Genomic DNA, 15,921 nt, shown 5'->3' on the forward strand with positions numbered 1-15,921 from the left:
AAACTATTTTTAAAATATTCTGTATTGCAAGAGGCTTACAATCTAGTTTAAGAAGCAAGATGTATTTATGAAGTGATTAACTATTAGAAGCGTCAGAATAAGAATAGGATAGTTCTTAGTTTTAGATTCAAAGCATTACAACTTGTAAATTGGTAAATTTGTAAATTTTAACAATTTTCTGGATTAGTTTCAGGTAGTCTTTTTCTTCAGCATGACATTAGTTTTTATGTGGGGCAGCCTTTTATAATATAAAAACTTTGCTTACCAACTTTTACTCATTTCTTTTTCAGAGATTGGAAATGCTTATGCTGTTTTAAGTAAATTCTGGTAACCTGTGTAACATTACCTCTTTTGGATTTGGGACTGTGAGATGGGAAATAGAATTTTTTTGTTATGAAGGTAGCAAAGTGAAATAGAAAAACTGAGGACTGTCTGTATTTATTTAAAAACTAATTCAGACTTTATGCTGGACCTTGGGGACATTGCCATGAAAGCATAAACACAGTCCCTGTCTTTATGGAGTTTACTGTTTTAGGGGATAAATTGTTCGGGATAATAGAATGAAAGAATAGCTCATTCAGGCTCCAGGGTGCAAAAAAAGATTTTTGGTATAGGCTGCATAAAAAGAGTGTACTTATTGTGCTAAGAATAATTTGACTTTGCATGAGTTATTTAACCTTCCTGAATTTCAGGGCCCTCATTTGTAAAGTGGGGATAATAACGGACAATGTAATAAGGTATTGGGTGCAGAGCCTGGCAGTTCTTAGGTACTCAATAAATGGTAGCTACTGCTATTGTTATTGGTTTAAACCACTTGAAGAATGGCTTAAGAGGCAGGATTTTAGGAGATGGAGCACAATGTTAAAAAAGGAAGATGGATATTCCTTTGTTTTCAAGGCAGTAGAGAGTCTTGTCTGTTTGGTATAAAAAGTTGTATTGAGAGATAATATGTGTAATTGCAAACAATATATATCTTTAAAAGAACTTACTTTTAACAAGTTTCTGGATTAGTTTTAGGTAGTCTTTTTTTCAGCATGACATTAGTTTTTATGTGGGGCAGCCTTTTATAATATAAAAACTTTGCTTACCAACTTTTACTCATTACTTTTTCAGAGATTGGAAATGCTTATGCTGTTTTAAGTAATCCAGAAAAGCGAAAACAGTATGATCTCACAGGCAATGAAGAACAAGCATGTAACCACCAAAACAATGGCAGATTTAACTTCCATAGAGGTTGTGAAGCTGACATAACTCCAGAAGACTTGTTTAATATATTTTTTGGGGGTGGATTTCCTTCAGGTATTTTAATGTAATTATAGATACTATATTTTATGAAGCTACAGAGTCTCACCTCCAGTTACGTTATTTAAAGATGTATCTACCTTTTCCCCTACATTTCTTGTAGTGTTATGATCCTGTGATGGTTTTTCATGAAAGCAGGAGAAAAAAATTAGGGTTATTACTTTTATAATAGCCTGCCTTTTTCCTAGAACATATTTTAATTTAAAAAAATGAAGAGTACAGATACTCTGTATTTTATGTAAAGCTGAAAGGGAATGTAAGCAGGAAATGTAATGGCAATGTCTTAGTTAAGTACTATTACAATTATGAATGGTTTTCTTTACTTAAACCTGGATGACTATTTGACATTGCTTCTCTAGAGATCTTTGTAAATATTTTATCAATAACATTATAGTTGGCTAATTTGGATATATGTAGAGGTACTCATCTCTATTTCCATTTAAACAGTAGAAAATCTGATTCATAGGTTATATACAAAGTAAGTGGGTTTTTAAGTTTATATTAAAATAGAAATAGCTAACTTTAACTAGACTATCAAAGTGAAATACTGTAGTGATACTACTAAATGGATAGATTTTATAGTACCAACATAAATAGTATTAAACTCCACTTACATTTACAGTAAATGGTCACTTAACATAAGGTTTTTGGAAACTGTGACTGTAAGTGAAACAATGTTCTGTATAACAACTAATTTTACCAGAGGCTAATTGATACAAAAACAGTTAAATTGCTAAGGCATATAGTACATCATGTTTACTTAAAGTTGCAGTTTCCAAGGACCTCTTGATGATGTTAGGTGAGGACTTACTGTACTGTGAGTTGTTATTGTGGATATCTATTTTCCTTGAATGTAGCTCCTCTAAGGTACCTAAAATTATAACTTTAGTCTTGTTTACAAAATTTACTTGAGGTGCTGAAGTAAATCCCATTCAACATTAAGAGAATCTTCATGAATGTAGCAATGTAATTGGACCTGGTGGCCCTCTCTGAATATTATTGAGAAAGGTTGTGGTCATTTCTTTTTATTTTTTAACAGAGACAGGATCTTGCTCTGTTGCCCAGGCTGGAGTACACTGGGGCAGTAATAGCTCAGTGCAGCCTCAAAATCCTAGGCTCCACCAATCCTCCCACCTCAGCCTCCCAAGTTGCTGGTACTACTGGCATGTACCACATATCTGGCTAATTTTTTTTAAACTTTTTTGTAGAGACAGGGTCTTGCTATGTTGTCCAGGCTGGTCTTGAACTCCTGGCTTCAAGTGATCCTCCCACCTTAGCCTCCCAAATCCTGTGCTGGGATTACAGAAGTGAGCCACCATGCCCGGCAAGGTTGGGGTCATTGATGGGACGTTTTGCAAAGCACCCTTGAAGGAAAGAGGATATATAAATGCAAATTAATGACTGAAAATATAACCTGTGTTTTGACATGTTAGAATACATAATTACAGAAAAATTATTAAAACTAGTAATTTTGACTGGAAATATACTAGGAACAATCAGAAATCTTTCAGGCAATAGTAAATTTTCTTCTGATACTTGATTTGCAGTTATTTTGCTAGTTATAACATAGTTTGTCAATGGTAGCCATTTCTGATTGGTCATCTTGTATGAAAACAACTTGAATGTTTATCAGCAAGAGAGTGTTTGAATAAATTGTGGTCCATCTATACCAAGATATATTATAGGGCTATTTTTTAAAAATGAATTCGAATACTATCTTTTGATTTCTAGAGATGTTTATGATTCATTGATAAATGCAAAAAGCAAAGTTTCAAAGTAATAATCCAACATTTATAAAAACGACTAATCATAAACAAAAGAGGTTTATATCTATGTGTGTAGAGAAACTCTTAGTCAAGTTTTCATAAAGAAGGAACTTCTACCTGTAAAGGAAGCAGATTGGGAAGAATCATTCATATTTCTGTCCACCCTTCACTTACAAGAGGAGAGGGCAATAAGTATTTACTACTGAAAATACACATGCATTATTTTAGTAATTTTTTAAAATTAAAGAAAAATGTGAAAGAAAATGTATTTTTTCTGATCATAATTGCTCTCCCTAATTTAACCTTGCTTTTAATTTTTTAGGTAGTGTACATTCTTTTTCAAATGGAAGAGCTGGTTATAGCCAACAACATCAGCATCGACATAGTGGACATGAAAGAGAAGAGGAAAGAGGAGATGTACGTTTATGACTAGAAATCACAAAATGGCAAATTTCAGCTCAGGAAAAGCAATTAGAGTTGTCTGAAAAGAGGGCAAGTAGTTGTAGGAAATAATGAGTTTTCTCTTACTAGAGGTGTTCAGTAGAGACTAGAAAATCCTTAGGGACATTGTAGGAATAGGAGGAGAGGTCAGCCAGGGGTGGTTGGATAGTATGACCCCTTTAGATTTGTTATTCTATGATTCTAATGAAGGTACACCTGCACTATGCATGTTGTGAAGGTAACTTGTTATTGTTGTCCCTGAAGAATTTAGAATACTGAAAAACTTGAATTGGAGGTAACTTTCCTTGTTCTAATGCAGTTATACGTAATTGCCTATAGCAATTTAATTACATGAAGTGGAAAGGTAAATGGAAAGAGCACTAGACTAGAAATTAAAAGGCCTGGCCCCCAGCTTTGCCACTCATCAGCTCCCATCTTCTACCCTCTAATCCAAGGTAAAAAATGGTTTTACAGCCTGCAACATATTGATAGCATCTCTGTGTGTGTCGGGGGAGGGAGTCGGGAAAGAGAGAGAAATAAATGAAGACTTCCTCATCTATAAAATGAAATCAAATTTTATCAGTGTTTTTCAAATCAGAGTCTCCTGGTGATGTGCCTGGACAGTTATATTTAAGAATCACCCCATTGGTATGGTTATGCAGATTTGAAAGCACTGAATTAGATGATCTCAAATGCCCTTTTTGCCTCAAAATGTATGACAACTGTTGGATTATTAACAACTACAGTTATATTACAATTTGTTATTCTTTGATGATTTTTTATAGGGAGGCTTTTCTGTGTTTATCCAGCTGATGCCCATAATTGTATTGATCCTCGTATCATTATTAAGCCAGTTGATGGTCTCTAATCCTCCTTATTCCTTATATCCCAGATCGTAAGTAGCTAAATAAAGTTTTACAAAAATGAATTGTTGCTATTTCTGACCTAGCTTCCTTTAAAGAGCTTGTGCTCTTGTAAACTTTTAAGTGCCAAATCTATTACTGCAAGTGTACCAGATTTTAAATTTCTATCTAATTTTTAAAATAGTTACTTTAAGTAATAAATTTGTCTTATGTTGTTAATTTACATTTCTATTCTTCCACTGTGGATAAGGACAGAAATGCTGTATTTGAACTTGATAACAATTTAATGTGGTAGGTAACGTGTTGACATTAAAGGCAAAAAATACTCTAAAGGACAAAACTAAAGACAGAAAGAGCAATGATTGATGTTACATAGATTTATATCATTAAGGGGGAAATGACTTTACTCTTCATTTTGCAAAATATCAATTAAATAAAAACAAATATTACTTTTTTATGATGTATTTTTTTCACCATATACTTTATGTATAAGAGGTCAGGAAATAAAGGAAATTTAATACAGCATGCAATCTAGACAACTTTAATACAGTGAACATAAAAGAAACTGTAACATCATATTGGCTGTTATAGCAGCATGAATAAATAAAAAACATATAAAGAAAAAATAATAAAAATCAGTGATTTTACAGTATTAAAATCACATTGGTCTAAAAATAACAATTACCTTATTTCTTCCAAATAAGATTTTTATTAACAAAAAATTGAGATAACTTTATAAAAACATAGTATATTTAAAAGTGTGGTTACTTTTTGTGACATGAAATCATAGTTTTAGGCAATTTGAGAGAACGTAAATAAATTACAAATTGAGTATTTCTTATCCAAAATACTTGAGACCAGAAGTGTTTTGGATTTTGGGATTTTGGATTTTTTCAGATTTTGTAATATTTGCGTATATTTTATGAGATGTCTTGAGAATGGTACCCAAGTCTAAAAATGAAATTTATGTTTTATATATACCCTATTCACACAGCCTGAAGGTAATTTTATACAATATTTTTAGTCACTTTGCACATGAAACAAAGTTTGTATACACTGAACTATCAGAAAGCAAAGGTATTACTATCTCAGCCACCCATGTGGACAGCCTGTGGTTGTTTGGCATCATTCCTGACTCTGAATTTATATGCTACTGATAAGCAATCACTTTCTCTTTTTTTTTTTTTGAGACGGAGTCTTGCTCTGTTGCCCAGGCTGGAGTGCAGTGGCGCGATCTTGGCTCACTGCAAGCTCCGCCTCCCGGGTTCACGCCATTCTCCTGCCTCAGCCTCTCCGAGTAGCTGTGACTACAGGCGCCCACCACCACGCCCGGCTAATTTTTTGTATTTTTTAGTAGAGACGGGGTTTCACCGTGGTCTCGATCTCCTGACCTCGTGATCCGCCCGCCTCGGCCTCCCAAAGTGCTGGGATTACAAGCGTGAGCCACCGCGCCCAGCCAATCACCTTCTTACTCTAATTCACATATAAGTATTTAACAGTGAAAAAATAATGTGTTCAGGGTTAAATAACCAGCATATTAGCATCACCAGAATACCTGTGTGAGCTGTTAAACAATAGCAACGACAAACAACTACAGGCTTTTAGTTTCCACCTATGATGCTGTGTTTTGATTAAAAGGTGACCCATCACATGAGGTCAGCTTTGGAATTTTTCACTTGTGCCATCTTGTCGATGCTCAGAAAGTCTTAGATTTTAGAGCATCTCGGATTTCAGAGTTTTGGATTAGGGATGCTCAACCTGTATTACCAATATTAACTTTTCAATGATTTTTAATTGTTTTTGTTCGCTTCGTTTACAGTAGCATATTGGAATGTCCAATTTTAATTAAAATAATGATGCATCTCTTTTACAGTGGAACAGGGCAAACTATTAAAATGCAGACAGAAAACTTGGGTGTTGTTTATTATGTCAACAAGGACTTTAAAAATGAATATAAAGGAATGTTATTACAAAAGGTAGAAAAGAGTGTGGAGGAAGATTATGTGACTAATATTCGAAATAACTGCTGGAAAGAAAGACAACAAAGTAAGTTTGTCATGTGTTTAACATTTTAAAACTTATTCACAGTCTTTAGAACTGATTAATATAGATTTCCCTATTCAAGGAATGTTCTGGAATTCCCTGGCACATAATTGGAGCATAGTACTTAAATGAGATCATGTGTTTTATATACATGTGGCCTAACACAGGAATTGACACATAGTAAGGCCTTAATAAATAGTACTTGTGTATTGTTGTTATCCATAAATATTTGGTTGAATAAGTAATACCAAATTTTATTGTATTGATAATATCCATCATAAGACACATCATTCTTTTATGTACCACCAAGAAACAAAAAAAATCCTGGCAGATAAACTATGTCATCAATTTTAAGATGCATCCTGTTTTCAGAGTTAAGTTTGAAACTCTTTATTAATTTAGCTTTTGTATTTAGAATTTAATGTACAATGAGTTTTTTTGACATTTCTTTTTTCTTTACTTTGTACACAGAGAGGCTCTTCAGAACACTTAATTTGCTTAGGCTTTTCCAGCCTCCGTTTTCTTAATTTAAGGAACAGTTCCATCTATAAAGATTGACATAAGAATCTGCTGAGATGTTGCATGTGAATTGAGTGTTGTGGTTCTTGTTTTTGTGACCATTGTTACGAATAATGATGTAGACCATATAGTGTAGTCTTAGGAGAACTGACTTTGGAATTAAACTGAGTAAAGTTGAATCCTAGCTCTGAAATTTTTAGCTGACAAATTGTAACCTCTGTGAGTTTATTTCATGTGTAAAATGGGTGATGATGAGTGGGAAGAGGAAATAATAGCTATCATTTATATAATGCCTACTGTTTCAGTCACTGTCCCAAGCACGTTATAAGTATTAACTCATTTAATCTCCACAACAACCCTGTGAGATTATACTCATTTTACACAGGAAGTAACTGAAGCAAAGAGAGATTACTAACTCGCCCAAGGTCATAGAGGTCGTTTGTGATTCAAAACCAGACAATTTGTCTCTAGAATCCAGGCCCTGTGCTCCAAAGTCTTCTCAGAAATAACCAACTTTATGGGGTTTGTTTTGAAAATTAAATCAGGCAATAAAGTACTTCACACATAGTAAATGCTCAGAAAGTGTCAGCAGTTATCATCATCTCCCCCTTGCTAGGGAAAAGTTGATAAAATGTAACTTCTAAGAGAGTCCTTAACCTCTCTGGTCTTCGTTTTCTCCTCTATATAGTGGCAGTTAGAGATGTGACCTCTTTGACTTCTAACTCAATGAGTTTGTGAAATCAGTCTGTCCTCAGTGTGGAGAAGGTTACATTAGACTAGTGATTTTTAGGTTTTCAGCTGGGAGTGAGTTGCCACCCTTCCCCCACCCCGCCCATCCCTAGAGATGTTTGGTAATGTCTGGAGATACTTTTGTGTGTCATCATGGGATGGGAATGGAAAGGGATTGCTACTGGCATCTAGCGGGTTAAGGTCAGGGATGCTGCTAAACATCCTACAATGCACAGGACAGGCCCCCCACAACAAAAAAATTATCCAGCCCAAGCAGTACTTTGAAATAATGGAAAGAATATAGGCTAGGCATTGGAGAGTTGGATTGGAATCTAGACTCTGCCATTCGTTAGCAGTGTGAACTTTGGTTTATCTAAGTCTCAAATTTCTTCTTTGGGAAGAGTCATCTGTAAATAGATATAAGCACATTATGTGTAAATAAAAGGCATAGGATAATATTGATTGAGTTGTTAATCCTAGTCCAGTTGATTTAGTAAAGATTATTTCTGGAGATCTTTACAAATGGAATACTGTCTTAACTGTGAGTGTATCTTGAATGTGATCTTGACTAATCCATATAAAGCAGATGTCTTCTACTTTGGCCATTGTGTTCCAGAAAGTAACTGATTTCTTTTTCTGTTACATCTTCTTTAAGTGCTCCTAGTCTTTACAGGTATTAATAAACAGTGAAATGACTGAGAGTAACAGGAAAAAACAAGAAATACTCCTTGAAGAATTTTGATTTGTAGTCTGTATATCATTAGTAGCTGTGCTGTCCCACACACTGAAGGAAGCCTCAGAAGTACTTATTTGCTGAATAGCAATATTACGATCGTATAACAAGCATTTTTTTAATCTGTGTTCCTTCAGTAACATTATTATATGTATTTTTTTAATTTAAGTAAACTCAGAATAAGATTTTAAGTTTTTTATTAAATACTTAAGTCTTGGGATAATCTGAAATCTTAACAGAAGGCCACAGCAAAAACAACCACTGGCAGTATTGAAAAGCATATAATATTTTTAGGAAAAGAGTCCAAGATGATGCTTCAGAGGAATAGTTTTTAAACCACTGGGGAACAGGAGTAGAGAGAAAGGATTCCAACATGAGTTGACAGGATTCTATCCTTATTTATTTTCTGTGTTTGTTTTACCTGCTAGACTTCAGATAAAGTTTTCATAAAAAGTTTTTTTCCTACTAAAATGGCTTTTAGGAGTTGTACTTGGAATTTTTTTAGGTCAGTTAATCAAAATATGTCGAAGGGCTCCTGTAAAGCATCACTTGAGCTTAAGCAACTAGGTGACAAAAATTTCATTCAATTAGCAAAATATTTTTCTTTGTTAACAGAAACAGATATGCAGTATGCAGCAAAAGTATACCGTGATGATCGACTCCGAAGGAAGGCAGATGCCTTGAGCATGGACAACTGTAAAGAATTAGAGCGGCTTACCAGTCTTTATAAAGGAGGATGAACTGGAATTTTTATTTATACCTTTTAGCGTACTCTTTATTTTTTCTGTAAGTAAGTTTGGTTTCATCATGAGAGATGAAGGAAAAGATTTGATACTGAAAACTAAACTGAACAGTTGGTTCCTGAAATCTTGGACTGTTTATGACCTACTGGCTCCTTTAAATAGTAACTGAAAACTAAAATGGAATATTTTAGTTACGCTTCTACAATTATTTTCATTTTAAAAGCTTACATGATTCCTAACTAAAATGTCTTGAGAAAGGATTATCACACCTGTAGCAATTTCCAGTTTTAGTGATTCCCCATTTTTTCCCTTGTCATGTAAATATTTATGGAATGATCATTTTGTGTACATACAGGTTACTGCTTTTTTGTTTAAATTCTTTTAGTGTTTAGCTCCATGAGACACTTCAGTTTAAATTGATGGAATAAATGTTATATGACACATTTACATTTTCCTTATCAAGGTGTCAAATATGTGGACTTTAAACAATGAAACTTTTTCAAAAAGAAAAAACAAAAACTTTAACTTTGTGTAAAATCTTATAGTATTATCAGCTTAGAGGGAATTGATATTTTTAATATTGCCGTTATATTCCAAAATATATATTGAGATAAATGAACTGGTGTAGAATATCAGTTTGCCATTTAGTTTTATGAATTACTATACATATACATGCATAGAAATGAAAATACTATACTGATAGATTTTAAAGAAAATATGAGGAAATGGCTATAAATATTAAACTAAAAGGGTCTTCAACAGTAAAGTGCAGTTATGTCATTTACAATTCCAATACTTTAAAGGCCACCAAATTTTGATGTATATGTCCTTGAAGGGCTGCTAAAATTTATAAAGAGGACTCACATTTTCCCCCATAGGAATTTGCAGTTTCTTGGTGATCATTTAAGCAGGATCCAAAGAAGTTCTTCTACAAATAAGTAATAAGAAAAATGAGTACTGAAATACAGCTTTGTGCCTTTTAACTCTATGCCAACTCCTAAACATATAAGTAGATTACAGTATACTTATCTGATCAGAGCATGATCTGTTTGGCCACATGCAAGTGTGAGCAGAAATATAGCAGCAGGTAGAATAGTAATTTAAAGCAAGTCATCCTTTAAAAATTCTGAGCTAAAATCTATTCACCATTGAGTAACTGAATTAATCCTATAGGAATAAGCTCCTTGTAAGTAAATCCATAATATGAATTAGAAAAAAAAAACAGCTGAAAATTGAAGTTTTTGGTGCCTGTATACTGGATATGAAACTATTTGATTTCTAGTCTTCTGTGTTTAGCAGTTGTAATATATTAATGATTTTGCTTCATACTCAGTTAATGGAACATAAACATATCTTTGATACTTCTTTGTGAGTGAGAGAATGCTAGATAGGGTGGCTTTGTTCTTTGTTTAAATTTTTTTTCTGAATGTAGTTAATTTATGGCATCTGTTGAATAAAATTGCTAAAATGACTTCTTAAAAATGTTCTCTTGTATCCCCTTTTCCAGGTGAATCAATAGAAATGCCTGATTGAATTAGTAGGTTAAACTAAACAACATACTGTCATAGGAAAACTGGACAGCTTAATCAACTTGCTCTTAGAAATGTTAAAAGAAAAAAAGCAGTGCTTAAGAGAAAATACAATTTTAAATATTTTGTTGAGCCTGTAGAGTAAGTTTTTAAAAAAATAAGTTCATAGCATTTTAATTAACTTTGAAAGTTCTTATGCATCAGAAAATTTATGAAAACGAGTGAAAAAAATTTCATCTATTTATTTTTCTAATTTTAATGGCAAATTTACACTATTATGGCTGATAATTCTGTGAACTTACCTTCTTGTTGACTGATTCTTTTTCCCTTAATCCCAGCTTTAAGGAGATAGGTCTATTTTGCAAAGTTAAGTGATACCATAAAGTATATATTATAAAGTCATACATGGCTTTTGGACAGTATTATATTTCAGTTGCATTGCTGCATTCCATTAAATTTCATAAAATGCTAGGGAAAATGTGTTCGATAAAATTTTCTGCAGTGAGAAATGACAGACTGAGTGCCTGACAATTTAAGCCACATATGAAGTATGCAAGTAAAGATTCAGTCCTTAATGTCATCTATATCATGGTATAAAAGCTCAACAAGTGTCTTATAATTTGGAGTTAATTGTATAAAGTAAGAAGAGTTTAGATATCTTGAGATAAAAGATTTTCATGTTTGCTGCTTTTTTTTATAATAAAAATCCCAACATTTTGCCATCTTATTTTTAGCTACATGAACTTCGCAATTTCATTGGCTCATTCTAATGACTACCTAAAAGTCCTCAATCTTTGAATATTGCTTTATTAGCTCCTCTAACTGGTATTCTAACAGTTTAGCAGCAGTTGTATTTATTAATGCTTTACATTTTACCCCTTTTTTGCATAAACACAAATACACCCATGCATATACACACAAACATTATTGTCCTTGTGAGGGTTTGGGGGAAATGAAAATAGTACCTTTCTCCTCTTCCTTTGATTCCTTAGTTCCCAAATAGACTGGTGCTAGTCATTTAGTTATTTGTAAATTTCAGAATGTAGTTTGATTAAATGTGAACTGAATTCTCAACAATGAAAAATGTCAAGTTGAATTCATCTAATAAGTGAAAATAATATATTTGGTAAACAGATTACATTTGAATGCCTAAATAAGTATTTGTTTAATAATCATTACATGCTTGTTTATGATTTACAAAGATTTGGTAGAGACAAATACAGTCCTTAAGGCATATATATGCCAATGCATTAAACTACTCAGCTTTTGTGTCAGCTCAGGTGTTCATAGGAACAGGAATGTGGAATACCAGCTTTTTACTTTAATTATACTTTTATGCTTAATTTTTCTTCCAGTTAAATCTTTAATTACACTAGTATGTAAAGTAGTTACTGAGAAAAATGATTAAGTTTTTGATTTCCCTTCTGTTGATCTGTAACATTTTTAAATGAAGCTATTTAACACATATGACATGCTAATGTTACTTAATGGATTCCTATGTATTTCATTAAAAAAAAAATCTCCCACCTGTATTAAGACAGCTAAATATTTCTTGATGTTGGCTTGAGGACCAAGTGAGCCATCTTGCCAGTTAAGCAAGTTTTATGTCAGAGGACCAAATGGTTAAGAGGAGAATTTGTACATTTGTTGAGCTTCCCCGTGTGAAGCTTGGGTTCAGTACTATCCTATTACTATCCATCTTCATAATTAGTGAAGCAAACTGAAAGGGAATTCATAATCTTTTTTCTTATCTGAACAGAAAAACTAATGAAAATCAACAATAAATCTTTATTTTAATTTTCATTCAACAGCTGAAAAACCATGTCTGTTGACCACATTGGACCATTGCCTAGTTAAAATCCATAAAATTCTCTATAAACCAATGAAAAGAAACTTGTCTGGCAATAATTTCCAACATTTTAAATTCTAATTTTTAGTTACAAAGAAAAAGGATAGAATGAGGCTTTTCAAGGAATTCTTGCTCATCCCTTCAATTATTTGGCAGGCAAAACAGTCCTAGAATTCAGCTTCCTTTTTGGTTTTATTACTATTAAATAGATACTTTCATATAAATGGAAACACTTTTCCTCAAAACATTAATTCAAAACATACTCCTTATATTAAGGATTATAGCACCATATTTTTTGTAAATTCCCTATGTGTAACTTTTTCCTGTTGGTATGTGATTTTTTTCATTTAATATGACTATCTGCTGGTGTTGGGGCCAATAGATTTGTGAATATTCTGTGGATATGTCTATGTATAGGTGTATATATATATATTTTTTTTTTCCAGCTAATACCTCAAATGTGTGATTGTTTAATATATACCACACTATGTTTGCACAGAGCAGGGCTTCCATTAGCAGTGGATATTTTTATTTCTAACTTTGAAAATCAGTCAACACAAATTCATTGGTGTGAATTCTTTCCGTTGCTCTTTTTCATATTTTAATGCAGAGATTCCTATTATAAGGCCCATGCTTCAAACATAATTATATCTTTCTATATCCAGCCATCTGGAAATATATAGGGGTAAGAAGTATTTCTTGAAATGTCCTTGTTTAGTAAGTTAGTAAAAACTGGGACGACTAGTTGCCAAGATGTCTTGTAACTACATAGCAGATGACATCTGGCATGGCAAGTCTCATTCACTTCAGCACAAGACTGTACATTTCAATCTGATATTCTACTTTGCCATTTAAGTACACCATTAAAATCATAGAGATTTTCAGTGACATTGGAGTATTGTAATTATTAGTTTCAAAAAATTATTTTGAATAGGATGATTAAACCAATGAGAAGAAAGAAACACAAATGATATTTTTTTTTTTTTTTTTTTTTTTTTAGACAGAGTCTCGCTCTGTCGCCCAGGTTGGAGTGCAGTGGCGCAATCTCGGCTCACTGCAAGCTCCGCCTCCCGGGTTCACGCCATTCTCCTGCCTCAGCCTCTCCGAGTAGCTGGGACTACAGGCGCCCGCCACCACGCCCGGCTAATTTTTTTTTGTATTTTTAGTAGAGACGGGGTTTCACCGTGGTCTCGATCTCCTGACCTCGTGATCCGCCCGCCTCGGCCTCCCAAAGTGCTGGGATTACAAGCGTGAGCCACCGCGCCTGGCCCACAAATGATATTTTGCAGTTTATCTGTATTAAGAAATGCTTCTTGCCAATTTCTGGTATTGGTTTTTGGATTGCTACATAAGACTTTCTTTCTATTTACTTTATGTGTTTTTAAAAGCTGCAGGTAATTTTTAAGGTTTGATGGAATTATAATGGAAGCCTTGTATAAGTTAAATGAAACTGGTAAAGGAGAGCTTACTTTGTCTATAATGCATTCAGGATTATAAATTAGATTTTAAAATGAAATGTCTGATTTGTAAAATATTTAATGTTATATCAGACTTAAATAAAATTTTCTGTGAGAACTCAAAGTAAATGCATTTGATTTTTGATGAATGTTCTGAATGAAATATGAATTTTTGTCTTTCAGTCTCTGTAGTTTATCTCAATATATTAATAAAAAGGTCTGTTCTCACTGTAAAATGTTTGTTTTTATCATGTTTTATACTCTTAATATGGCCACTCTTTCATTCATTCAACTATTCAACAAGTATGTCATTGGTTGCTACATCCCAGGCAGTGAGCTGGGTGCTGGAAATTAATCATTGAATAAGAAAGACAAAAACCTTAAAGAGTTTACATCTAGCAAAGAAAATAAATATCAAGTAAATAACTAATTATAATTATGATAAATTCTACAAAGAAAATTACAGGGTACAATGAAAGCATTTATCTAGAAGACCTAAACTATTCAGTGAGGGTCAGGGAAGGCTTCTCTGAGAGTGAATTTAAGCTGAAATGCAAAAGATGAGATTAGTAGGATTAAGGTATGCTAGAGAAATATCTCAGGCAGAATGTGCTAAGTTGGTAAAGTGATAAAAATCTTTATGGAAGTGAAAACAAACTTGTATGAGCATAGCATAAGGAATCCAGGGTAGGTGAGAGAATTAAGATAGGGGCCAGATCCCCGTAAGAATGATATATAAACCATGATGCTGATATTGAACTTTATCCTAAGTCAATAAACCTGATTTTCAAGGAAGGAGTTAAATTATCTGATTTGGGTTTTTAGAACTCATTTTTGTTGCTGTGGAGACTGGAGGGCAAAAGAGAATGTAAGAAGAATAGGAGGTTATTGTCAAAAGAGAGATGATCATGGCTTGGACTAGGGTAGGAATATAGATAGGTGAATAGTTTTCAAAGATAGGAGGTAGAATCAACAGAACTCTGATTAGATTTATGACATACGGAAGCAGCAATTAAAAACCAGGCTAAAGTTTTCTGAAAATTTGGCTATGAAAGGGAGTAGAGGAAAAACAGGCTGGTAGCTGAAAGAGGATGCGATTTCTAAAGAAGCTTTTCTTTTGAGGGTCTCACTGTCACTCAAGCTGGAGTTCAGTGGGGCAATCACCACTCAATGCAGCCTCAAACCCTGGGCTTAAGGGATCCTCCTGCCTCAGCCTCCCGAGTACCTGGCGCACGCCACGTTCGGATAATTTATTATTATTATTATTATTATTTGTAGAGATGGGGTCCTATCTTGCCAGGCTGGTGTGGAACTCCGGGGCTCAAAGGATCGTCCCGCCTCGGACTCCCAAAGTGCTGGGATTACAGGCGTCAGCCACCGCACCCGGCAAGGCTTTTATTTTTTTCAATTATTATTTATTACATGAGACCTTAGTAATTTTTAAAAATTCTGATGTAAAAGGGAACATAGAAGGTGCCCGTAATCAGTGTCTGCATGTTAAAAGTAGACGCTTGAAGTGCTCCAGAATACCCATGGCTCCTCCCCATTCAATCTAGATAAGGCCTTGAGTAAAGAGCACCCTTGGGGAAGTCACAAGAGCCTAGCAAACAGGTCAGAAACCTGTGGACCTGGTACTTCCAATCACAGGCAATCTGGTGCTTGCTCTTCAGCTCATCACACCATCCCCTCAAATTTCTTCATCTACAAGAAAAGGTTTTAAGATAACGGACCCTGCAAAACTAATGACATTTATACACCCTCTCTGCACAAGAATGTCTTGTAACACATAACCTTGTTTGCATTTTCTGGGTTTCTTAGAGTCCAGCGATCTCGTACAAATCCTCTGCCCCACAGCTGACGTCCTTCGGCCCGTGACACAAGGCGCAGGCGCAAGACGCGGCCCGCGGTGGGCGGGGAAGGGGCGGGGCGCGGCCGGCGGCCGCGCCC

General features: G+C 34.1%; 1 protein-coding gene and 1 long non-coding RNA gene across 3 annotated transcripts in view; one reads left to right on the plus strand and one right to left on the minus strand.

The window, feature by feature from the left end:
* The window catches only part of DNAJB14 (DnaJ heat shock protein family (Hsp40) member B14), a 48,613-nt gene extending 34,416 nt beyond the window's left edge, over positions 1-14,197 (plus strand). For both annotated transcript variants that reach the window (XM_032179041.2, XM_032179141.2), the window contains 5 exons: positions 1,114-1,299; positions 3,391-3,485; positions 4,295-4,404; positions 6,246-6,418; positions 9,012-14,197. In XM_032179041.2, coding sequence (XP_032034932.1) covers positions 1,114-1,299; positions 3,391-3,485; positions 4,295-4,404; positions 6,246-6,418; positions 9,012-9,136 — 689 coding nt within the window. In that variant the 3' untranslated portion in view covers positions 9,137-14,197. The remainder of the gene's footprint in view (positions 1-1,113; positions 1,300-3,390; positions 3,486-4,294; positions 4,405-6,245; positions 6,419-9,011) is intronic.
* LOC131382171 (uncharacterized) lies at positions 2,369-15,869 on the minus strand. Its single transcript, XR_009211419.1, has 3 exons — positions 15,766-15,869; positions 10,004-10,067; positions 2,369-2,666 (listed from the first exon to the last, which is right to left on the minus strand). It is a non-coding gene; the product is annotated as an uncharacterized LOC131382171 (long non-coding RNA).
* Between the last annotated feature and the right edge of the window lie 52 nt (positions 15,870-15,921).

This window comes from Hylobates moloch, unplaced genomic scaffold, assembly GCF_009828535.3.
Source record: "Hylobates moloch isolate HMO894 unplaced genomic scaffold, HMol_V3 SCAFFOLD_2, whole genome shotgun sequence".
NCBI classification, from domain to species: Eukaryota; Metazoa; Chordata; class Mammalia; order Primates; family Hylobatidae; genus Hylobates; species Hylobates moloch.